Source organism: Lagenorhynchus albirostris, chromosome 9, assembly GCF_949774975.1.
Source record: "Lagenorhynchus albirostris chromosome 9, mLagAlb1.1, whole genome shotgun sequence".
NCBI classification, from domain to species: Eukaryota; Metazoa; Chordata; class Mammalia; order Artiodactyla; family Delphinidae; genus Lagenorhynchus; species Lagenorhynchus albirostris.
The window spans coordinates 31,147,862-31,174,833 of record NC_083103.1 but is presented as its reverse complement, the minus strand read 5'-3'; the positions used below and the strand labels follow the sequence as shown (position 1 = coordinate 31,174,833).

The following is a 26,972-nucleotide window of genomic DNA, read 5'->3' as shown; positions in this document are numbered from 1 at the left end:
GGATATCTTAAATTGCAGTGTATTTAGATCCAACTCATATTTTTTACTCAGGTGCATAGTATTACAATTTGGTGATTTAGCCAACTGTTCCCTTACTGAGAGAAAAAAATTAAATTAAGGATTTGAGGGACCCCTAAATTACTACTGGTTGGATTTAGCTACTTTACCAATAAGTGGATTGACAAGGTCAAAAGCTTTGATGATTTATTTGCTTAACTATCTGGATAATTTGCTAATAAGCTTTATCAATGGAATAAAGTGGTCACCCATATTTTTATATGTTATTGGAAACCACCCCTACTTTTTTGTTCCCACAGGACATGTCTTGTGATTAGTTATCTGAGGAACATCCATAGGAAGTACTGAACTATAACTCAAGGTGGCCCTAGCAAAACTAATCCATTTATATTTATTAAATCTCTTTTACTATGTATAAAATAACAACCATGCACTGCCTTACCTCTTTATGAGGTAAGGATTTATTCACAAACTGCCTAGTGTTACAGAATTGGGCAAGTGGAATTCTGATCTCAGTGTCTACTGACTCCTTTAGTTGTGTTTCCTCTGGGAATTTTAACCCAGCATATCCATATCACTAGTGATTAATTCAATTAGGAAGTATTTATTGAAAAATCTTACAAACTCAAGTCTTGTGATAGGTTTTTATTAATTTAATTTCCTTGTGATTTCTCAAAATCTCCATACAAACAGAATGAATAAGTGACTGATTGTCATCTGTTCCCAGAGCAGTTTATACCTGCTTGCTATTATAATGCTGGTAGTTATTTTGCTCATGTATTTATAATTATTTCTTAATTCAGCAAGTAATTTTGACAGATTCCATGAAGATGTTGGAGATCAGGTGAGTTAAGCAGACCACACTCTTGCCTTCACTGAACATACAGTCTGTGGAGGAGTCAGTCATGAAAATGGTTTACTTGTAAAAGAGATATAACTTGGCTCACAGTCTCCACCTAGTTTTCTTGGTGGAAAGTCCAGATTCTCTTGTGTGTGTTCCTCTCCCTCACTCCTCCAAGTTTTCCCAAGAATAATACTGGATGTTATTCATCCAAAAGGGGTTTTGTTTTGCTTTTAAGGGAAATCCATTCATTCTTGAGCTCCCACTCTTCAGTTACTGCCAAAAGATTCCCATTTTTCTTTAAAAAAGCATCATGTCCCATTTTTTTTCTATTTTTTCTAGAAAAAGAGTACACATGTGTACCTTTGTTCCTGGACAAATGGCTTTTCATTCTAGGTTCCATAATTACAGCTCTTTTAAGTTCACATTCACATGATTAGGATTTGGTCCCCACAGTTCAATAAAGTACCAGGACAGCTGGCCAGAAAGAGTATTCAACCTCAGCTGCACATTTCATTGGAATGACCATCCCCACAAACTGTAGCCATCGTGTTCATACAAGTTACCAGGCTCTACTTCCCCTTTCCTTCTATTTACCTCCTCATAGAGATAAATGACTTATTTTTCTGACAATGGGAAGGGTTAAGGCTACCCCAATTCTGCAGAATAGATGATATTAGTTTTGTGTCAGAGTTGAGGAATTGGTATATCTTCCCTCCAGAAAGGCCCTAAAAGCCATATGAAATTTGATCCAAAAATCTCTAAGGAACTCTGCCAACCCAAGCAAAGGAGAGTGCTGCAATTTTTTTTAAAAAAGTCTTGTTATTACTCTTTCCACTTGACTAGTACTTGCATATCTAAGAGGATATTTAGGTGGCTTTGCAAAATAAAGCTCTTCTAATCCAAGGTGATTTTCAATCTCCACTTATTAATATAAAGTCTAAAATCCTTCCTTACAATACCCTTTATAAATTCAAATCATGTTAAGTGACCTAAAAGAGAAGCAAATGGTGCTAGAATGGCTTATGAGGAGGTCAGTAATCTAATCTTGAGGATGAGGGAAGACAAGAAGGAAAGGGAGAAGTAAAATCAAAGAAATAAACTTTGAACTGAGATTTGGAAAATGAAATAGTTAACGTAGGTGGATAAAAGGGATAGACGTTTTCATCTATGAAACCAGTATTGAAATCTGGTTTTCAATACTGGCGGCACATTAGAATCCCCTGGGGATCTTTTAAAACCTTGATGCCAGACTCCACCATAGCGTGGATCAACTGAATATCAGTATGGTGGTGGGAGGAAGAACACTGGTATTTTTAATACCAGAAATAAAATGTACCAAATGAGTTTGGAAAGAATGGTTAGGGTTAAGTAATTCCATTTTGTAGTTCAAGACTTTTGATGATTTTCTTAGAAAAAATGGGAAGCTGCTGAAAAATTTAAGCAGGCAATATCATGACCATATTTGTTTTCAAAAATGAAACTTTAGATTGCTGAAAAGAGTATAGATTTAAAAGCAAGACTGGATATGCACAGAGATCATGGGTGGCATTAGAAATGGAGAGAAATGAATAGATCTGATAGATATTTAAGTTAAAATATAGATATTTGGTGGTGGTTTGGATATGGTAGAAAGAGAAAAGATTTCAAGGATAACTTGGGCTTGTGACTTGAGCAATTTCTTTAATCATTCAAGGAACATTAATGAAGTACCTATTATATGCTTCATTCTGGGGACATATAGAAACCAAGATAAAAATGGGCCACGTTCTCGTGGGAGGAAAGAAACCATAAATATACAAGAAAATTAAATAGTAAGGAATATTACCGGTAATTAAAACAGAATAGTATTATATAGAGAGTGTGACTAAGTAGCTATGTTAGCATGTGTGATGTGAAAGAAAGTTATCTAAATGAAAAGGAGTCCATCATGTGGAAGATAAGGGAACAGAAAACGTTTTGCAGAAGGAATAGCCAGTATAAAATTGCTGGCCATCAGAAGAGAGCTAATTTGGAGAGAAAGTGGAATGGGATTTTGGGACTGAAGATCCTAAGCTTGTAATTGAGGTACCATTGAGAAGTAGAAGTAAAAATGTTTGAAATTTGTGTCTAGAGCCCAAATGAGGAGTCTAAACTGAAGGTAAATGCTTTAGCCTTTATAATATAGATGGTAATATAAGCTGTGTATTAGTACGAAATCACTGGAGAGAATGGAAAAAAAAAAAGAGCCTAGGAGTGAGCCTGTAAAAGGTAGGAAAGGAAAATAGACAGTTAAAGGAGTTGGATATAGGTGGAAGAAGAAGTGATGAGGAGTCGCAGGGAAGATTGGTTTTCAGGGTAAAATACGCTAAGAAGTCAAGTAAGACAAGAAAGAGGCCCAATTAGTTGGAGAATGTGATCTTTGGTGAAATCAGTGAGAATCATTTCTCTGAGGAGATGGACTTGGAAGGTAGACTGTCATGAATTGAGGAGTGACTAGATAATGGAAAAATAGAGGCTGCAGCAAATATCATCAACCAACTTGCTCACCTGTGAATGGGAGGATGAAGAGCAAGAGCCAGAGAGGGAAATGAGGTCTCATGAGGTTTCACTTCTTTCTTCCTGTTTTCATTTTTTCTTATATGAGATGTTTAAATGATGATGGGGAAGATCCAGGAAAGAAGGGTGAATAGAGAGAGGCAGGAAGAGAAGGGAAGAGAAGGAAAGGGAAGCAATGGAAGAGAAAGATCGAGGAAACAGAAGACAGATGAGATAAAAAATTAAAAGGCTTTTGGGGAAGGATGAAGGGGGAGATCCAGTAGAGAGTTAGAATACCAAGTGTAATATCAAGGAAAATTAAGATTTCTAAATTGTATTTTAAAGTTAACTTTCTACAGTTGTTTTAGTTGCCAAAGATATTTTTACTTATGTTCCCAATTCTAAGAGTAATGACATTGATTTTTTAAATGGTTGAGTTAATTAGGACTAAATTAATTATCACAATGTTAACGTGTAAAATCAACCTGCTATGACAAACACAGTTTAAGTGAACAAAACATGTTTATATAATAAGCATGCTGGGGCTTCCCTGGTGGCACAGTGGTTAAGAATCTGCCTGCCAATTCAGGGGACACGGGTTTGAGCCCTGGTCTGGAAAGATCCTGCATACCGTGGAGCAACTAAGCCCATGTGCCACAACTACTGAGGCTGTGCTCTACAGCCCACAAGCCACAACTACTGAGCCCACGTGCCACAACTACTGAAGCCTGCATGCCTAGAGCCCATGCTCTGCAACGAGAGGCCACCACAATGAGAAGCCTGTGCACTGCAACAAAGAGTAGCCCCTGCTCACCACAACTAGAGAAAGCCTATGCGCAGCAACAAAGGCACAATGCAGCCAAAAATAAATAAATTTAAAAAAAAATAAAATAAGCATGCTAACATTATATCATGAAAAAGTATTGTCTTAAAATTTCCACAAGATTGTTCGACACTGTTTATATTGACTTTCTATTGCTGTTTAACAAATCACCACACATTCATCAGCTTAAAATAAAACCCACTTGTTAGCACACAGTTCTGCAGATCAGAAGTTTGGGCATGGCATGGCTGAGCTCTCTGCTCTGTTTCTCACAAGACTTAAATCATTGTGTTGGATGGGCTTACATTCATACCTGGAACTCAGGATACTCTTTCAAGCTTATGTGGTTGTGATAGGATTCAGTTCCTTGTGGTTGTAGGACTAAGTTGCCCATCTCCTTGCTAGCTGTCAGCCAGGTACCTCTCTCAGCTCCTAGAGGCCATTCTCATTTCTTGCCACATGCCCCCCACCGTTTTTCACAAGGGAGACTCTCCCTTGTGTCCCTCTGCTCTTTTGAATCTCTCTTGCCAGGAAAAGCCCAGTCCTTTTTAGGGACTTATCTGCAGTGGAAGACAATATCTCTTTTTTAAAAGCAAATGTGCCTTATAATAGAACTTAATCATGGGAGTGAATATGCCATAATATTCACAGATCCTGGAGATTGTACAAGACAAGGACAGTAGGGCATGAGGATCTTAGAGGACTTCTTAGAATTCTGACACTATTAAAAAAATCAATATCATGTATCGCCCTTTTAAGCAAACAGACATAGAAAGATACTTAACTCCATGATTACAAGATAGAACCTAGATATATTTTTAGTTTAAACCTTATGTTAATTGATGACTAACTGGTATCTAAATACTTGTAGCTATCTGAACTATCAAATCCAGCATTTTGCATTATCATAAACATTTATTTCTTCTTAAAGTTTCTACTATTATAGGCTGTGGGCTTTGTTTGCAACTTAATTTTAATAACTATTAAATTGAAAATTTTTAGGGCTTGTGGCAGGTGGAAAGGGAAAATGAAATTGTGAAAATGTCAGCAGGTATTGGATTTGTTAGCTGAAAAAAATGGGAGTATTCCCTAGGGAACAAGTTCCCATTTTTACAATTTATATTCCCCAGAGTTAAGCACTGAGCCTGATACAGAGTGCATCTCAAATCTTCATTAAATTGTATGTTGATGTGGACAGTTTCTAGATAATCACATCATCAGAGATAATGATCCATATTTGAAGACTGTATAAATGAATAGGTAGATGATCTGTAACTGTCAGGATAGGTGCTTTGTTATCCAAGTGTATTTCCAGATTATATCAGCATTTTGTCTTTATCTAAGACTTAATAGGTGAGCTACCATATTCTTTTTTTTCAGCTCTCTGCCACCAACTTGTAAAGCGACTGTGTAAAAACACATTTTAAAATTTCCTTTTCTCTCAAGAATGAATTTTCTACCTCTTGGGAATTTTGGACGGAATAATTAAATAATAATGTGACGTGTGAAGGCGGTGGGTGCTTTGTTCCCTTGGAAAAGCCTGCCTGCATCAGAGCTAAACAGAATAGTGCCAGATTGAGAGCTTCTGATTCCAAGGGTGAAAGTAATTTTTCTCCCTGCCAACACCAGCCCTTCGCCAACCTCCTGCTCAGTAGCTGCAAGAAAATAAAACTACTTTTGTTTTTTGTTTTTTTGGTGTTTAAGTAGAGGTACAACAAAAGAGAAATTAAGTTGAGGAAATTATAAGAGAAGGCAATTTATGTTGCTTGGAAAAGATATATATATATTTTTAAAGTTAAGACATACAAAATTAGAAATGTTCTAGCTGTATGTGCACTCAGCTTGACGTTTCATTCATCAATGGTAGAATTAATGAAGTAACATCCTTCTAAAGTATCTCCTTTATTTGAGTGTAATAGATTTTTTCATATCTTAAGGGTTGACAGGAATGAATTAATAATCAGTGATAAGCCAGCTATTCATGATGCTAATTTGAATCCTGACATAGGACCTCTTCCAGAATAATTCTGGTTTATTTGCTTTCTTGTCTTCATCATCTCTTGCTTAGGTACACGTTACATAGAATGTGTACTCAAAGTAAGTTAACTCATTCATTCATTCATCCACTCAACAAATGCTTAGTGACTACTATGTGCCTGGCATAGAACTAGGTGCTCAGTAGACATAAATGAACAAAGTGAAAATCCCTTCTCTCATGGCATTTACATAAATAGACTCATTCATTAGAAGATAATAAGTACTATGGGAAAAAATAGAGCAAGGTTAAGAATGATGGGGTGAGGGCAGGAAAGTCATAGTAAGTGAGCAAATGATGGAAGTAGAGTGAATGAGAGGGAGATTAGTAGGAGAGTGGATTCACAAGATATTGAAGGTGAAATTATAAAAGGCTGAGTAGGTCATTGGAAAAACTTTGGCTTTCACTCTAATTGAAATGGGGTTCTGAGAAGTTATATGATTTGAGTCACGTTTTAAAGAATAACTCTGGCCATTGTGCTACGAATAGACTATTGGGGGCAAGAATGTGAGCAAAAGTTATATACATTATTTCCTCAAGCATAGCTAAAGTGTGTAAACTTAGTCTGAATTCAAAGGCCTTTAGATATTTAACACCTAATATGACTTCTGTCATTGTTAATGTTTTTTATCATTCTTTATCTTTAATTTAAAACAAACATACTTGAAGTAGGATAGTCCTTTGGAAATTGCACAGGAAGCACCTTTTGCTATTTTCCCCTGGTGATTTGAAAAATACCTAGTACCTCAATAAACTATAAAGAAAAAATGACACATGGTCTAAAATTTTGAAAATTCTGTTTACTTTATTTACCTTCTCGGATATTTTAGCAAGTACATGCATATTAAAATGTCTCACAAGTCCTCTAGTGAGAAACCCTAAATTGTCTTGACCTTGGAATGATCCCCCCTTTTTTCATAATACTTCAGGGAACAAACACTTCCAAATGCTAGTCTGTGAAAGTGCCTGTCCAGTGTCAATGGTGATCAGCCTGCTGTCTACAGCTGAGTATTATTCCAATGATTGTCCCGTGGCTCTCTAATAATACTGTTTTAAAATGTGGGTACTACAAATTTGAAATATGTTCTGGCAAATTCATGAAATTAGCCATATCTAAAACATAGCTTTTTGAATATATGAATATAAAATTGTACAGTTTAATTTTTAAATATATAATTTTAAATTAGACTGATAAATTTCTCCCATACGTTTGAGCTTTTAAGATTGTTATGTTTCTGGAGATGTTCCATCTAGTTGAAATTTAAAGGAAAGATGTTAACCAAGTGGAGTCCAGTTGTAACCTGACATGTTGTGCCTAAATGGAAGCGAAGAGCAGTTCTTCCTTGACGTAATTCAGCTTCTCTAATCATTTGAGGAATATGCTCTGTGGAATTCAGTGCTACAGTGGCCACAAACTTCTTTCTTGCTCTATGGGCCTCAGATATTGTAGGAATTTCAGAAAATAACTGTCTAGACTTTTTTTTTTTAAGTATAATATGAACATTAGTGATACATAATGACAAAATGGTCAGTTATTTAGTTACTTATTTTAGACTACTGGACCAGATCTGGGAATCTTGATGATTATCTGGTTCAGAAAGGCATCTGATTGTTAGTGGTATGAGAAAAATATTCAGAACAATGGAATCCAATTCTGGGAATTCTTAAGAATTAGACCAGAGTACTCAATTTTGTTAAAAGCTCCTTAGATAATTCTGATGCACACTTGATTTTGCTTAAAAACCTCTTGTCTAGATCGAAGACACAAAGTCTTATGATCTCTTGCAGGAAACAGTATACTAACCTGTTAAGGTTCGAGTAAGCGTGCAAATTTGACAGCTCTGTAAGGCTATGGACTTGTAGGATTTATACTCTTTATCCCCAGGATTTTCACAGGACCTCGTTTTAATTACAGGAGTAATTACTCAATAAAATGTGCTAGAAGAATAAGTGAATGAATAACTGGTAGCAACTGTCAGTGTTGTTTTTATCACTACCACCACTGCCCTCCACCCCGCCACCCCAGAGCAGGAATGAGAGGATCATGAGAAGGTGTCAAACAAGAATAACTTCAGATTTCTAATTGGCTCATGATTGTTCTGATTAGGGATTCTGGATCTTGATAATGATCAAAGGAAGAAAATGCACTAACTCACATGGATGATTATTTCTTGCATTCAATGGCATTATTACATTTTGATTAAGGTATTTCTGTATTAAGAAATTTTATTCATATAAATTCCTTTTAAATGGGTGATGATGATTCATGTGTAGGCAAGGGGAAAATGTCCTTCCCTCTCAGATCAAATTGTGGCATGATATTATCAGCTCTAAGTGGTGTCTGTTCTGCTGTCCTTTGCAGCCAGCTGTTGCAAACCCTGATATCATGTTTATTAAAATTCATATTCCATGGGACACGCTGTGCAAGTATGCAGAGAGGCTGAATATCAGGATGCCCTTCAGGTACTTTCAAATGTTATTTCATTCTATCTCAATGTATATTAAGATGAGCCTGTTTTTTGAAAAACTTGAGAGCAATAAATGTAATTCTTTCTACAGAAGAAATGCTTTTTCTTCCAAAGTTTAGCTTACCTTGGACATTTATCTTTCCTTCTAATTTGCTTGCTTAATGTGGTAAGTGTTCTGGTTCCCAGCTATATCATTTCTAGCTGGACTTGACTAGAGGGAGGGGAAAAATAGTTGTTTTCAAATTTTAACTTATAATTCCCAAGATCAATTTCACTTCTTATTTAATATAGGTAGATGGAACTCTTATTTTTGTGAAACTCAGGAAATGTAAGTGTGTAGCATCCTTATGTGTACAAATACAGTGTTCTTTTTCTGTATAGCAGTTAGCAAGAATCATTCCTCAGGTGGAATTCAACCAGATGGTTTCTTAGCTCTGTCCTCAATGCCAAAGGATAAATGGTAATAAAAGGCCTTCTCAGTTCAAAGATTTTTCAGTCCTTCCTATAGGCAAGCAAAAATTGAATAGATGTGTTTCCCCATATTGTGTGTTTTGTGTTATATGCAGAATCTATCATTTTCCTTCATGATCTCTCACAATAAAATTCAAGTGTTTCTACTATGTGCAAAGTTTTAACTCACATTGAAGATATGAACATTTACACTTTTTTGGAGCTCAGTATGCTTTATCAACTGCTAAGAAGGTTTAAAAAGGTTTAGGGTAACAAGATACCAAGTAAAAGAACCTCTAGATAATGAATATGAATGAACAGTAAGAGTGCAATTCAAAAATATGGAGAAATTTCTCAGACCTGGGGCATGGAAGAGGCCAACTCTAAGAGTGCTGACAGCCTCAGGTCTCATGACAAGCCTCTGCAGTATTCAAGATGAAATATGGGATGTTGATCACTGTCTTTTTAGTCACCTGAAACACCTCAGGCTTTGGAAGATGCAGCCACAGTCATTGCCCACAAAACAGAAATTGATTAAGTGTTGGCAACTACAGAGGAATCTTACTGTGGCAATATTAGAATTAGATACCTAAATTGACTCCCATTCCTGCTTGGGTAAAAGTTTCAAAATTCTCTGTACAGATGACATTTATAAGATAGGTAAATAATACCTTGAAGAGCTTGGCAAAAATAATAATAATACAATAAAAAACAAAAGAAAATGAGTAAAGTCTTTTGAATTCTCTGGCACCTTATATAAATTATTAATAAGATACCTACAAAAACCTGAAGTTTGTACATTTTTATGAAACTTGGTCCCTGAAAGAAGCAAGTAAGGACCTATGAGATATTATTTGTATTATGATTAGATATTTTGGAGTCTACAGAGGACTGTTTTTAATTCAGGTCATTCTACTGAACCAAACTTGAGAGTACAACTAGGTAAGTATACACTGTGCAACTCTTCATGTCTTGAGTTTTGAGGAATTTTTTCCTGTTGACACTACGTCTCCTTCTAAAAAGTCTTGTGAAATACATGCCTGTGACTTATTACAAGCTGATAATGGGAGAATACTTGCCTTTGCTCTATCTGCTTTCTTCTTGTTTGGTCTGTATATATGCATGCTACACAAAATCATGCAGAATTAAAACAATGAGCTTCATTTTAACTTATGAAATTATCAAAGACTTTCGCAAGTAGTACTCTTCAAACCTCGCATAGATATGGTGAATAATCACCTCTATTGATTTATGGGTGAGAATCAAATTTCATAAAATATTCTGAAACTGAATTTAAAATTATTTTCTGAGACTTAAAACTTTTCATAACCACTTTTTATCTTAAGAAGATAATTGAAAAATATGTAAAAACATTCCCTGAAGTACTATTTATAATTATGAAAAATGGAAATATCTCCTATGTTCAATGGTAGAGGATTTAAATAATTTATATATACCCTTGCAATGCAATATAATTCATTTATAAAACAAATGGGTACAAGGATTTATTAATGATTGTAGTGAAATAATAAATAAATTTAAATAAAATGTGAAGGATATGCATGTATTCATACAATGAGATTTCAACAATGTAAAATGAATAGAAATAAAATTAGAAGAAAATATAATATGCTAAACATGATTGCTTCTGATGGGTGGGATTGTGGGTCCCTATTATTTTATTTGTTTACATTCTTACAAAATTATTTTAAACGAGTTCTATTTTGACTGCAGGATATAAACAAAGATGCAAAAGAAGTGTGACACCCAAGACAATAACCTACTTTCTGATATCAGGGTGAAATTGCTAAAAAATTCCAAATTAAGCCTCCTGATTTCACATACCTTTATCCTGCCCCTATTCCTGTGATTTCACCATTGTTTCTGAGCAGAGGTATAGTTGAATTTTTGCACAAACTAATTTCCTTGTAGATCTAAAAGGAGGAAACCCTTAGAGACCATCACAAAGTGTGCCATTTCAGTGGATTTCAGTATTCAGTTGCTCTTCAGGTTAACTGAACATTGTGTTAAAATATTCCATCAAAAAAAGGAGCATATCTTCCACTTATCTCCTCTGGACTTTATACAAAGCACTTGTTTGCCAGGGGTCCGAAAGATTGAATCCTTTTTTGCTATCCAAGGGGGAATTTGTCATCATTTGATTCTTAGTCCCTGGCAAAGACACATTATTAATTTGAAATTATACTTTCATTCAGTGAAAAAGTAAATGTTGGTTAACATGTTTGCTTTACACCAAATATTTGACATTCATAATTTCAAAGATGGTTTTCCTTTCTTTGTCAATATACTTTCAAAGTATGTACATTCTGCTGTTGTTTATAGGGAAAAAGTCTTACAAAGACGATGGCAACGGAATCTACAGCATCACACATTTCATACAGCTCATTCCACCATCTCAGTTGGATTTTATTAATTTTAAAAATTGAAAGTCTGTTAGAGCACATTGACCTTTTTCTCTCATTTCCCTTACTCTTGACTTTTTCAGATAAATTTTGAGGAACTCTGACTTTAATCAATATTCTCATAACTTTGTTTTTTTTAAAAATCTGTATCAAATTTAATTATTTGTGTCTTTAACTTAGCAGTTCATTAAAAACAATTCCCTTACCAGACTGTGTCTCCAGTTTGTATAAATTAGGTCCTAGGTCTCCAATCTGTGTGCCATAGTGTCCTATTTCAATGGAAGTTTTGAATAACATGTTTTCTTCAGTTGATGGTTTTGCTTTTTATAAATGACATTCATTTTTATTTTCTGGTAAGATTGCATTTGAAAGAAGAGTTCTGATACATCCAAAGAAAGAAATATGAAAACCATGAAATGTATACACTTACTGTCTCTTTTTATTGATGATGTGGCTCAAATTTCTTCTTTATGATATGTTTTTCAAGATAATGTTCACAATTTGCACATTACTGAAATTTTGGAAAATGCCATTGTGATTCTTTTGATTTAATAATATAAATATTAGAAAATATACAGCTTTTCCTCAAAGTTTGTCAAAGGAACACTGGTTCCAGAGGATGTAAAAGAAAAATATCCTGTGACCAAATATGTTCCTGAATTTCTAAGTTAAACAATAAGTTTATTTACTGTAGGAATTTTTAGAGAAGTGGTTCTCAGTCTTCAGAATACATCAGAATCACCTGGGAAACTTAGTAAAAATGAAGGTCCCTAGAAGCTACATCCAGAGATTCTGGCATATTAGGTCAGGGATAAGATTGGGTATCTTTAACAAGCATCCCAAGTGATTCTGTTACAGTTGATAGAGAAATATTGTCTTGAAGATTTTTAATATTTTAATAATTCTTATAATTTTTATAAATTCCAACAGACAGTTACACAGAGAAGTCTTTCCTTAATTTCCATCTGATGATGGATTTTTTAAAATCTTAATATGATGATGTTCTTGGGAAAACAGTTTGAGAAATGCTGGAACTCAGAGTTCTTTTAGAACATATTTACAGATCAGTTTAAATAATGGATGTAGCATTAACTAACTCCTTAGTAACCAACTTCTGATTTATTTATAAGGTACACCTAAAATTTGGGATAGCAGTCAGCTCATAAAAAGAGAATGTTATTCAAGCATAGAATAAGTGGCAAAGTGTTTTCATGATTACCAATTCATTTTCCAAATGTCAACTGTTATCATATTTAGGAACATATATATTGTGTTAAAAGTAAAATATACAAGAATAACAAAGAACTTAAATAGGAAAAATACATATCTTTTTTCAAGACAAGATTTTTTAAAGATTTATGCATAAAAACATATCCGTGCTTGACTATTCCATGTATTTATTCAGTGTTGAAACCTATATATTGCATTTCAGAAAGAAAAGCTGCAAATTTATTCAGAAAAAAATTATTAGAGTTATAACCCTTCCTTCAAAAGTTTTCTGGTAACTTACTGTATGAACTTGAAACTTGAGCATTTTATCTACATTTTATGCTTGATATTCTGCATGTGTAGAATTTTATATACATAAATTTTCTAGCTATTTCTTTTCTTGATTATTTTTCCAAAGTAGTTATGGCTTGCGTATTGGACTTGATGTTTCCAAACTAACCAAGAAATTTTAGAGAGTTAAAATAGTCCACATTTTCTAGTTTTTATTCTATCAGGAAAGACTTAGCCTGTGTCTTGTACATTCCAGAAATATCAATTCCCACATTCATTACTTTTCTTTTGATTCAAAGGTGATTCTTATTCATTCTTACCCTTCTCTCACATTAAATTGGTCAAACATATTTTAAGGTGATTCAGTCACCCTGTATCTTCTCAGGTTGAGTCCAAAGGTGGGGTCAACCTTCCATCTTTCCTCAAGCTCCTCCTCCCACAAATATTTTAATCATAGCAAATTTGGGGGAAAATTTTTTAAAACATTAAGAACAACCTTTTATCACAATTGGGATTAAACTTAGATCACTTTTTTATGCACAGGATATCTCACTCAAAAATAAAATAATGTAACAACATACAGGGAGCCCAATATATAGAATAGATAACAGTGCAGTAGCTTTGCTTGACAAGGAGCAGGGACCCAGGGTCGCACCCATGTGACCGTCTGTCCTTCTCATTTGGCCACACAGACATCTCCACAAGTGGCCACTGGCTGTGTGAAACAGTGGTTGGAAACAGTGATGGAGATAAGCATTTACTTATAATTTTGAGCGGTTGTTGTAATAGATGGGTAAGTAGGTAGGTAGATAAATGCTGTCTTGATGCAAGGTGTAGAATAGAAGAATCTTTCAAATGAAAAATTAAGGGAAAATAAAGAAAGCTCTGTCCATGAACAATATGCAGTTAATAAATTATGGAGTGAGGATAGTGGGTAGGAAATAATTTGGTCCTGCAGGCTCATTTATGCAGAAGAACTAAGGAAAACTGCAAGTTATTATTGACTGCATGAACTAAAGGTACACTTGTATATGTTGGGGAAATATAATTAAAAACAAAATCTCCTCCAACCAAGGAAACTTCTCCACAAACATAGAAGAGAAAGATAACCCTTTAATCACTGAATAAACATTAAACCAGAATACAACATGCATCACAGGCAATTCACTGAGATTGCAAATACAAAAAGAAATCTCACCCTTTTCTATAGCCAAGCAGATACACCCATTACAGGCATGTCCTCAAGATAAACAATAACCTAACCGGTCCTCAAGTAAGAGGACTTGACAGCACTAATTGTCACACATAGTTCATCCTAGATTTGACTGGTAACTAGGGTGTTAGTTAATTAGGAAAAATGAGTCTCTTAATTTTATTTGTTCTTACAGTATAAGCAGTTTAAAAAATATGTGTATTCATCTTGTATGACTTTCTTCCTTCACTTGTTCTTATTTCTCCCAAAGCATTTCAAAAATAAAAAAGAAAATGTTTAAGAAAAATATTTCAAAATAGCAGCAATACAAAGAATAATGTTTTATCCAAATGCCACCTTGTTCTTTTATATTATTCCTTACCATATCCACAACTGATCATTATAACCATAATCTTTATCTCCTCTTAATCACATTCCTAGATTTTTTTGATGCTGAAAATTATTTTAAACCAATTTCTACATTTGTAGTTTTTTAAAGCGATACCTTATTTAGTAAATGTTTACTAAATTCAAAGTGCCCTCAGGCACTGAAGGAAATAAATGCAACTGTGAATTAAACAAAAGCCCATTCATTTATTCATCAGCCATCGGAATGCTTACTATTTACCAAAGAATGTGCCAAGTATACACAAAGTCAGATGAACTGAAGCTACCGTCTTCAAGAAACCCAGTCTCCTATAGAAGATAGTCATTGAACAGTTATATAATACGGGGTAAATAGTGCAAGAGAGTACTTTGTAGAGGAGGTTCAGAGAGAAGATGGGTTTATAGTACAATAGGGATTTTTTTAAACATCTTTATTGGAGTATAATTGCTTTACAATGGTGTGTTGGTTTCTGCTTTATAACCAAGTGAATCAGCTATACATATACATATATCCCCATATCTCTTCCCTCTTGTGTCTCCGTCCCTCCCACCCTCCCTATCCCACCCCTCTAGGAGGTCACAAAGCACCAAGTTGATTGAATGATGTATGCACACAAACCTGTGTTATGTCTGATAAAATGAGGGGGGGGGTGATATTTAAAGTGTGAGTTTAGGCTAGACAGAGCAAACCTTGAAACTCCATATCTGAATTTAGTGTTAGAGTATGTCAGAGACAACTTAAAAATTCTTTTCTAGGATTATGACTGGTGATTGCAATGAAATATGGTAGCTCAGAAGGCTTTTCAAGTTTTCTAAGCAGTTAATAACACAGGACTAAATATCAATTGTCCTGACTCTCAGCCCTGCTTTCTAGATACCACACCATGGAGGAGTTTTCTGATTCTCTGGAATGGGTTTTGGTGGGTGGGGATAAAGAAGCATTTTTAGAGGGCCCTGAATGAGATTCCTGAGCTCCAAGATGTGGATTTATTGAGAATCTTTTAGAAGGTGAATTAACCTCTGTCACTAGAATATTTAGTTTCTCTAAAATCAGAATGCTACACACTTACTTAAAACACTCAATATCTTCCTATAACTTTTCACCCAAAAACCTTAGCATCAGTAGTAAGACCCCTCATCATCTGTGCTTTGTTCACCATCCCCTCACCTCTTTTATTATTATCCTCAACTTGCAATTTATACCCCAGCAATTACCAAATTAGTCAAAGTTCCCTGAATCTTACCATGTTAATCTTGCTCCCATAACCATTTCATATGCTGCTACCTCTGTCTAAAATGCCATGTCCTAAGTACTCCATTCAAACGACTACTGCCGTTCGTGCTTCATGATTCAACACAGATAACACATCCTCTGGCAAAGCTTCCCTGTCTCCTTTCTCCTCCATCTATGAAAACTAATTGAGATCCCTTCACAGGTACTTCCATAGCCCTCTCTGTTTTACTGCATTATCACACTTTGTTATAACTATCACTTGTCTCCTCAACTGAAAAGTAGCTTTTTGAGGATAAAGACCCTGTTTTTTTTCTCTAAATTTTTAGTGGTTATAACTTAACGTTCTTTGCCAAGTCATAAATATTCATTACATATGTGTTTAGATCAATAGCTGACTTCATATAACATACAAGCAAGTGATCTGGTTAATATGCATTATGTAGCAGAAGACAAACTTTCAAAAAAGAATTAAAAATCAAATATTCAAAAGTGATCTATTGATTTATGGAAGTGTCTTTGTTATTAGTAACTTAGATTCTTAAACTGAAACAATGCAAATTCAGAGTTCTTCCTATTATACTGGTTCATTTCGTGTCTTTCTTTAGCATGTGGAAGTTAGAGTATTGAAATGCTCAGTGTAATTGAATGTTGTCACTTGGTGGTTTCACTATTTTCCTGTGACTTTTCTCAGGTGATTTCTTTTTTTTTTTTTTTTTTCAGGAAAAAATCCTATTACACTGACCAGAGGAGCAAATCAATGGGCAGGTTGGTGGGTGATATGAAATTTGTTTACGACCAATTTGTCATTTGGGAAAAAATTAAAAATGCATTTGATTACCCATATCAGCAGCTGTAAATTTTAGAAAGAAAAACTTTACTGATTTGTTCAAGATATTTTCAAAATGACTTATGCCAAATTTGACAATGTTTAAAATCAGATGATCCCTTTTTTTCTCTTTACCATTGCCATTCTCACAATCCTTCCTTGATATAATGTTATGGAGCAAGGATTTTAATTGCAAGTTCGTGTTTCAGGAGATTTTAATTTTAAAAATAGTTATAAAACCAGGATTGATGGGTAAATGATGACCCACTAGAGTAATAGAACAATAGACACAGCAGAGGCCTCTTGGATCATTTAATCCAAACCTCTTATTGATAAGATGGTAAAGAAAGACAGAGTGATGAAGTGGTTTACCAAGGCCATACAGCATCTTTTGTATTACAGACCTACTCTTATTCCACCAGTTGAACCTGCCTCTCTTTCAATTGTGGTATTGAAAGGAAACTTCTTTTCAAGAGCTTTATCTCAAAACAACATCTCTTTGCCTATTGTGGTAACAGTAGCTATGGCAAAGGAATTAATTAAAATACAACCCTGAGACACAAGAAACTCTCCCACCTGAATTGCCTTGACCCCGTTTCACTGGAGAAAATGAGCTTCCATTTAATGAACTCTACAAACAAAAGGCTTGTAATAATTCGCTGTTTTTCTGCTCCTTGCAAAACAATCAATTAACAAAAATAGAATGTGAATGTCTTAGAGGAGACCCTATTGAATAATGTTGCAGGATATTGCAACATTGTGTCATCAGAATGACACAAAAACTAGCAAAATCATACAGTGTAAATATCTGACCATTTTAGGAGAGAATTTAATAAATCTACTTGTTTTACCAAAGAAAATGTCTGAATATAATTTAGAACTCTAAAATAGGAAAAGTTTGAATTGTAGAAGAGAGTATTGTACTCTATTAAACATTAAATTTAGGTTGGTAGGAATGAGTGACAAGAAAAGGAAATCATGAGGGGGAAAACTTGAAATCTGAATGATTGCTAAAGGAATTAGTACTCAAATGGCTCTTAAAAAATTAATGATGTTCCTTAGCCAGTTGGATTCCTCTGTTTGTCAGGTTGACATGCTCAGATTTACAATGAGCTTTCATCATTTCTCTTGTGCTCATTCGTTTCTGGTCTATATAAGCAAATTTCCAAAGTTATTTTTGCATAATAAGGTCAAATTCATTGGGATGTTATAATATATAAATTTACAACTGCAGGTTTTCCATATTTTTCTCTGCATGTGCCTGTTTAATATTGGATGTGTTGATAAAACATGTTTAGGTTTGCTTCTGGGTGCTGTATAGAATTAGTGAGATTTGCCACTGTATAATTAGTGTGTTTTCTGCTAAATAGACATCTTCCTTTCAGAGACTCACAGAAGGACAAAATCCTGTATATTAAATTGGCAACCAATGTCTATGTAATACTGTCATAATTTAGTTTTAGAGTAAACTTGTATTTAGAATTCCTGATAAATATGTATATTCTAAATCCTAAAGAAACATTTTTAATAGTGGAAAAATGTTTTTCTTTAGTATTTTGGTCAAACAAAAGTAAACTAGAAAAATGAATGCTATATTATGTGTCATAATATGTTTTATTATCTTTTGTGTTTATTATTTTTTGTTTAATTTTATGAAATGAAAATAAGGTTGTCAGTTATTCCAAACAATTGTTAATGTACCTTAAGCATTACTATAGTCTACTGCTTTACAGTTTACATATTACAAATAGTTCTCTTTGTTCTTTGAGTTAGTGGATGCGTATGGGGAGGGTAACAAATAAATAGGAAAGGCGTTTATAAAATTATATGACATATTAAACTGAAAAAATGACTATCTTGGTATTTGCCTGAGTTTATACTTTCAATTAAGTAAATGACTGATTTTGATTTTTTTTAAACTTGACCTTGGGAAAAGAAAATTTAAATGTTGTGTGTGTATATGTACGGGCATCAATGTAATAAAATTATAAAACCCAATTTTTAGACAATTGGAAAGAGGGAAGCAAAAGTCTAATGTGTGTACTTAGATGTCACTTGTGCTTTCCATTTCCTGACATGGGAAAGATGTTTTGTGCATGGGTAATTTGACCAGTAAACGTTAGGGGTAAATATGTACAGGCAATTATCCAGGTTTCAAAGATCATCGTTTCTCCAGGCAGGTCAAAAGGAAATGCCTATAGTTTTATTATTGCTGCTATCTATCATTAGCTTACAAAGTACTTTCATATTCAATTATCAAAGCATCTTCAAAAGGACCATTCAGGGGGGCAGAACAAAGAGTAACTGGTTTGCAGATCAGGGAAAATAAATGACTCCATTATCACCACTCCTTACCACCCCACATCTCATTCCCTAGCTTTCACAGCTGGTGTGATAAAGTTTGTGCTCTGACCACATTCTTTTGACCCTTTAATCCAGATTTCTTTTCAATTTCCATTGAATTCTCTGCGTTCCACTGATTTTAGCAAAGGAATTTAAAGCTCTGTTAGAAGTCATCTTCACATTATGCCATGAAATCTTGAGTTTGCAAGACTGCTAACGTGATAAAAGTTTGGTAGAGTGTAGGTAATACGTTAGATCATGTTGGTGGCATGGTGGTGGTAGTAGAAGTGGTGGTTGTAGAAGTAGAAGTGATACTCCTTTTCCTTATTATTATCACAAATATTTATTGAGTGTTTACTTTGTGCTGGGCACTGTGGGATCAGTCATTACCTATTTAATTATCAGAATATCCCTTCATTTAAGAGATGAGAAAACTGAATGAGAATCAAAGAAATTAAATAATAAGGTAGATCTTCACATCCTGTGATTCAGATCCAGCCCTGACCACATTTCACTATTAGACATCATGTATTCCTTCATAGGAAGTATGTGAAAAGCCTAAACTGATGATATGGTTTATTTTTCTGTAAAAGGTCAATGATGGTCTACAAGTCATTTTATTTCGTTTCTTTAATTTTTTTGATTGGCATTTATTTCTAGTATGTTTGCAATTTTGTCAGAGATAGTAAGCCCTTGGGTGCTATAGCTATCAGCATTTTCTAAGTGTCATCAGATGCCTCCTTTTATTTGATCCTCCTAGCCACCTAATGAAGTAGGACAGATGGAATTACTTTCTCTCTTTACAGATGAGGAACATAAAGCTCAAAGATTGAAAATGTTTGGCTCAATTTCAATGACTGGCAAATTCATCCTCTAATTTTTTATCCCATTGTTTTCTCCACTAGGTTAACTTTGAAAAGTTGGAATAATTGCTATATAATCCATTCAGTGTTTTTACATGTCTGTGCACTAGTGGCTGGAATACAGCGATATTTTGTGATTTCAGAGGCTTTCTTTGTAATAAGAAGCAGCAAAATGGACACTTCAGATAACACTCATTTATTATTTTAGGCTAGAAAGAAATGCTCTGGTCCCTCCAAAACCAAAAAAGACTTGGCATCTAAATGATAACATTACTTGGCAAAGAAAATGTCCAAACTCTTCACATGCTAAAATCAAAACTTGATGCTTATTTCAAATTATATAGACATGGTAATTTTACCATAATAGACTTGGATGAAATCATTTTTAAGATACAGTCTGCCTGCACATGGCTGTACTAAATTTTTTAAAGTTTAAGCAGAGTTGGCCAAATATTAAGATGCATTGTACTTCTCTAGGAAAATATTATATCCTGCCACTTTGACTCACTATTGCAGAAGAAGTCCAAAAACTGCCAAAGATAGAACCTCATAAATAGTGTGTAAATATAGCACATTTTTAAAGTAAACACAGCTGTTATTATAGCAACTCAGAATCTCATTTTCAGAATCAGTCTCTGGAGTCAGTATCTCTTTTGCTTTCATTTTTGTCTTTTGAAAAATAAATATGATTCCAATCAGTATATATACCACATAGAACTGGGTTGTGACTGTAATCTAAAGCTGAGGCCAAAGTATCCTGATGTGAGATTTCCTGAAACAGTGTTTTAATGTTCTCTAACCTGGAGTCTATGCTAAGTCCACCCCTCAAAGCGCAGTCGGTGGATAGCAGGATGAGCACCCCCGGGAACTAGTTAGAAATGCAGAATCTCAGACCCCACCCTAAATCTATTGAATTAGTATCTGCATTTTAACAAGATCTTCAGGTGATTTACAAACCCGTTAAAGTCTTAAAGGTACCGCAAAGACTCCTTGACTCAACTCTCCTTATTGTTAATCAAGTTTAATGTAAAACACCAACTCACAACTCTCCAGCAATGTCAATATTATTACTTTTATTTTATGGGTGAGGAAACAAAGGCAAGAAATTAACTAACTTATACAAATTTCCATAGTTACTACAATGCAGAGCTGCCTTTGAACCCAGTTTTTCTTGACCCGAAACGCTTGCTGTTACCATAGGACCTGTGGCTCCCAGAACTGAATGCGTTGAGTGCATTGTAGCCATTTCTTTCTTTTCAGTCTCCACTTTTCTGGAGCCACATTGCTATTGTTTTTAAAGTGATCTATAGCCACACATATAGATATAGATATATACATACATACACTCAACTTTAATAAACAATCTCGCTGGTTTTATTCTTTATGCTTTTTCCTACCCCATCTTTATGTATGATGATTTTCCACAGATTTTTCTTATGAGGATCATCTAGTTGCCCTGAAAGAGTTTAAATAAATGCCAGATTTGGTTTGCTTTGGAATTATTTCCTTTGTGTGGGTACAGGAATAATGCATGAATGTGTGTGTGAATGTGGGTGTGTGTATGTCTTTTGGGAATCTTTCAGAACGGTAATGGAAGGTAGGCATGGCTCTGGAGTGCAACCTAATTCAGTTCTAAAATGTGACTTTGTTCCAGGGTGCAAAAATATTTTAGAAGAATCAAAAAATGGATGTCCCAAAACCCCATGGTTCTTGACAAGTCAGCTTTCCCAGACCTGGAGGAGTCAGACTGCTATACTGGCCCCTTCAGCCGTGCACGAATTCACCAGTGAGTTCCCATCTCTTTTCTCCCATCACCTCTTTTTTAAAATTATTTTTTAGTTATTTAATTTTTTTGGCCATGCCTTGTGGGATCTTAGTTCCCCGACCAGGGATTGAACCCAGGTTCTTGGCAGTGAAAGCATGGAGTCTTAACCACTGGACCGTGCCAGGGAACACCCCTCCCACCTCCTACCTCCTCTTGAAGTCACCCTTTTGCTCTTTACATCATTGGCTCTCATGTTTACTCCATACAACTCTTTCTACAATGGAACAGTAGGATATGAAGGGGAAGGGAGAAACATTGCTTGTCGCTGAAGTACTGAAAACAAGCTAGCTCGGAAAGTGCAGTATTAGGGAATGACATCAATTGTTAATGTGTTCTATTTGGAACCACATTACTTAAGGTAGTACAAAATTTATGGAAGCCAGTGGACAATCTGTTCTTGTTCCATGCTCAATAAGAAATATGAGGACATTTAGGCTTCCTTATAAACTGAAGGATATTAAAATGAATATTTGATAATGCCCTGTATTATTTATAAGTGTATATTTTCTCAGCCAAATGATTTTTTTTTAAGAAGATGGTTTCTCTTCTGATCTATTGTACTTTACATGCATTCATTTTAATGGAGAAAATACATGGATGACTACCCAGGAACTTGTAACTGTTGCTAGATTCTGTGGTCTGCATTGAATATTAAAACCAATCCGCTTATCTTCCCAGCTTCATAATAAACAATAAGGACACCTTCTTCAGCAATGCTACTCGAAGCAGGATAGTCTATCACATGCTGCAGCACACCAAATATGAAAATGGAATATCAAAAGTGGGTAAGAACACTAATTAAAAACATACTATGGAATTTACTTTTACTGATTACACTCAGAAGTATTTTTTAACAACTGAAGCTTTGCCTTCCTGCATTAGATATGAGGATATAATGCAGTGAACAAACTCTAAACGTTGTATTTTCAGCCTTTCAATGAAAGAAAACAAAATAAAACAAACAAAAAACTTTTTCAAGGGCACTTGGCAATGTGTATCAAAATGTGAAATGTGCAAGAACTTTGGAACAGAAATTTTATTTCTAGAAATTTATCCCAAAGAAATAATCAGACTTTTGAATAACAATATATGTAGATATTTGTTCATTGTGGCTTTGTAGACAAAGAATAGAATAGAATAATACTGGAGATACTTTAGCTGTCCATTAGGCTATATGCACACAATGCATCCATTAAAAATGATGTGATTTTATTCACTCTTAACTCAAATGTATTCAGCATCTATTATACACTATATATTATGGAAAGTATATGACACAGACCCTTTACTCATGGAGATTGAAAATTAGTATCAGTTCTCTAATTATTGACTTCAAAAGATATCCGTAAAGCAGTATTAAGTGGAAAAAAAACAGATTACAAAACTGTAAATATAATGTGTAATCCCGTTTTCTAAACACTCACAAAAAAAAGAAAAAATCTAGAATTTATACGAAACATTTTAGACATTATCTCTGAGAGGTGAGATTACAGCTAATTTTAAATTTCTAAATGTCTCTGTTGTTTGAATGTTTAGCAGTATGCTACAACATGTCTGATGCAAAAGAAAACAGAAAGTTTCACCTGGGAAAATTAAGTAAAATTGACAAGTTTACACAGAGCAGAGCAGAAAACAACAGGTAACAAATGAGCTGGCCGTTTGTTAGTGTGAAAAGTACAACATGGCTGAAGAAATAAAATGCTAGTCATGTTCTAAAATTCCTTCAAATGAAAGAGTTGATAGCCAGTGGAAACTTGTACCAATATGTACGGATTTGCATTCAAATAGATTACCATATTAGTAAAATGAACTATGTTTCAAGTCATCCAAAGAGGAATGTTCAGACTTTGGTTCTCTTCTGATTAATAATTCATTTATTACTGAGCAGTCAAAATAATTAATTCAAAAACTAAATCCTTATAAAAAATTTGACACTTAATCAGAAGTTTTCTAAACAAGAAATAAAGATAGAGAAATCCAGAATGTAAACTACAAATGTGTCTAAATGGTAGCACTATGTGCTTATGTAGACTTTAAAAAATAATATTGACATTTAAATGATTGTAAAGATATCATGCCCTTTGTCAACCATGCAATAAACACAGAAGGGTATAAAAATAAAATTTAAAAATCCCTACATTCAATTTTCACTGTACCAAATTAGTACTGAATATATATACATATACATCTCATAATTAGAAGCATGCAATGTTTACAATTTTTAATCCTTTTTGAAATTACCATTATGAGTACTTTCTCAAGCCCTTTAGTATGTCTGAAAACATTATTTTAAATAGCTGTACAATATTCTATTGTAAGCATTCATCAAATCACTGTCATTTACCAAGCACTTATATAATTGATTGAACCATAATAATGAAACAATAACCCAATTTTGGATGTACAATTATTTCTAATTCTTTACTAATATAAATAATATTGCAATGAAAATTGCTCTTCATAAGAATTTTCCAAATATCTAGTCTTCCCAGAACTATATGAGACAGTCCATTTCACTACACTCTCATTGGGATGGAGAGATTTTAAGAAGGGTCACATATCGCTATTTATTCTCTTTGGATCAGTATTAAAGAATTAAAGATTTCTCAATACCAATCTCCTTTGAGACATTTTGAGCAGTGGGGAATTCCTCTGCTTCCTTGACCAAATTTTGTTTTGAGTAAAAAAGAAAGTTGTTCCAGGCTCATGTGCCCCCAAATAAGTGGGTATTAAAATCCCCACATTTCATGATATGGCAAAGTGTCATATGTTGGCACCTTGCAAACCCTTTATTAATCTTGTAAGGACACAGTTAGACTCTTAGAATCAGTCTCTTTCACAACCTCACTGTCCTCATAAGTGATAAAGCTATGGAAGTCATTTGGGTTATTTTGTTTTTAAATTAATTTATTTTCCCAAGTATTATGTAGGTTGCATCAGAGGGAAGTCTTCAATTAAACTAACTCAAGCACTGTTCTTTTCTTCTTTTTCCAGGTATCTGTAAACTTATAAACAATGGTTCATATATAGCAGCTTTTCCCCCACATGAGGTAATTTTGAAGTACAATTTCCATTTAAAAAAAATGTTTCTCCTGCTCAATGCTTGATCTCATTTTTTTTTTTTTCACTTAAGTCTAGTTGCCTTATTCCTTATTTGAGGGTTCATCCAGTGAGTGGCCTTGGACCTTTCTGAGACCCCATGATAATCTGTGGCTGCACACTGGCTCCTGTGCTCCAGAACCCTTCTGCAATTTGCTCTGTACCAGGAATCCCACCCTCAGAGGAAACTCATGGACATTGCTCAGCCACTCTGACCAGACATAGATAGCCCTCTGCTCCAACACAGCTCCATGCTTGACTCAGCTTGGGATTTACACAACTTCCAAACAGGGCAGGTTCTGGTCTGTGCCTATTACTTTGGGATACCTAAAAACCTAAGACAAACCGAAACCAAAAATCTACACCCCATTATTTACTTGATTTTCTGCCAGATTATTACCTCTCTTCCAGTTTTAAGTAGGTCATGTTGTGGTAACTCTGCCTGCTGAGTCATGAATGACATGTGAATCAGTTTTAAACTCCACCCCAATACATGCACATACTATATTCTTTTTTTTTTTAACATCATAATTGCTTTACAATGGTGTGTTAGTTTCTGCTTTATAACAAAGTGAATCAGTTATACATATACATATGTTCCCATATCTCTTCCCTCTTGCATCTCCCTCCCTCCCACCCTCCCTATCCCATCACTCTAGGTGGTCACAAAGCACCGAGCTGATCTCCCTGCGCTATGCAGCTGCTTTCCACTAGCTATCTATTTTACGTTTGGTAGTGTATATATGTCCATGCTACCCTCTCACTTTGTCACAGCTTACCCTTCCCCGTCCCCATATCCTCAAGTACATTCTCTAGTAGGTCTGTGTCTTTATTCCCATCTTACCCCTAGGTTCTTCATGACATTTTTTTTTTCTTAGATTCCATATATATGTGTTAGCATATGGTATTTGTCTTTCTCTTTCTGACTTACTTCACTCTGTATGACAGACTCTAGGTCCATCCACCTCACTACAAATAACTCAGTTTCGTTTCTTTTTATGGCTGAGTAATATTCCATTGTATATATGTGCCACATCTTCTTTATCCATTCATCCGATGATGGACACTTAAGTTGTTTCCATCTCCTGGCTATTGTAAATAGAGCTGCAATGAACATTTTGGTACATGACTCTTTTTGAATTATGGTTTTCTCAGGGTATGTGCCCAGTAGTGGGATTGCTGGGTCATATGGTAGTACTATTTGTAGTTTTTTTAAGGAACCTCCATACTGTTCTCCATAATGACTGTACCAATTCACATTCCCACCAGCAGTGCAAGAGTGTTTCCTTTTCTCCACACGCTCTCCAGCATTTATTGTTTCTAGACTTTTTGATGATGGCCATTCTGACCGGTGTGAGATGATATCTCATTGTAGTTTTGATTTGCATTTCTCTAATGATTAATGATGTTGAGCATTCTTTCATGTGTTTGTTGGCAATCTGTATAGCTTCTTTGGAGAAATGTCTATTTAGGTCTTCTGCCCATTTTTGGATTGGGTTGTTTGTTTTTTCGTTATTGAGCTGCATGAGCTGCTTGTAAATTTTGGAGATTAATCCTTTGTCAGTTGTTTCATTTGCAAATATTTTCTCCCATTCTGAGGGTTGTCTTTTGGTCTTGTTTATGGTTTCCTTTGCTGTGCAAAAGCTTTGAAGTTTACTTAGGTCCCATTTGTTTATTTTTGTTTTTATTTCCATTTCTCTAGGAGGTGGGTCAAAAAGGATCTTGCTGTGATTTATGTCATAGTGTTCTGCCTATGTTTTCTTCTAAGAGTTTAACAGTTTCTGGCCTTACATTTAGGTCTTTAATCCATTTTGAGCTTATTTCTGTGTATGGTGTTAGGGAGTGTTCTAATCTCATACTTTTACATGTACCTGTCCAGTTGTCCCAGCACCACTTATTGAAGAGGCTGTCCTTTCTCCACTGTACATTCCTGCCTCCTTTATCAAAGATAAGGTTACCATATGTGTGTGGGTTTATCTCTGGGCTTTCTATCCTGTTCCATTAATCTATCTTTCTGTTTTTGTGCCAGTACCATACTGTCTTGATTACTGTAGCTTTGTAGTATAGTCTGAAGTCAGGGAGCCTGATTCCTCCAGCTCCGTTTTTCGTTCTCAAGAATGCTTTGGCT

At 34.7% G+C, this 26,972-nt stretch overlaps 2 protein-coding genes across 3 annotated transcripts in view; one reads left to right on the top strand and one right to left on the bottom strand.

Annotated features, from left to right (window-relative positions):
• ANO3 (anoctamin 3) overlaps positions 1-26,972 on the top strand; it is a 414,788-nt gene that overhangs the window by 291,452 nt on the left and 96,364 nt on the right. The window contains 5 exon segments of the mRNA XM_060159496.1: positions 8,597-8,697; positions 16,609-16,653; positions 21,575-21,706; positions 22,424-22,530; positions 24,740-24,795. Coding sequence (XP_060015479.1) covers positions 8,597-8,697; positions 16,609-16,653; positions 21,575-21,706; positions 22,424-22,530; positions 24,740-24,795 — 441 coding nt within the window.
• The window catches only part of MUC15 (mucin 15, cell surface associated), a 90,600-nt gene that overhangs the window by 24,173 nt on the left and 39,455 nt on the right, over positions 1-26,972 (bottom strand). The window lies entirely within an intron of this gene.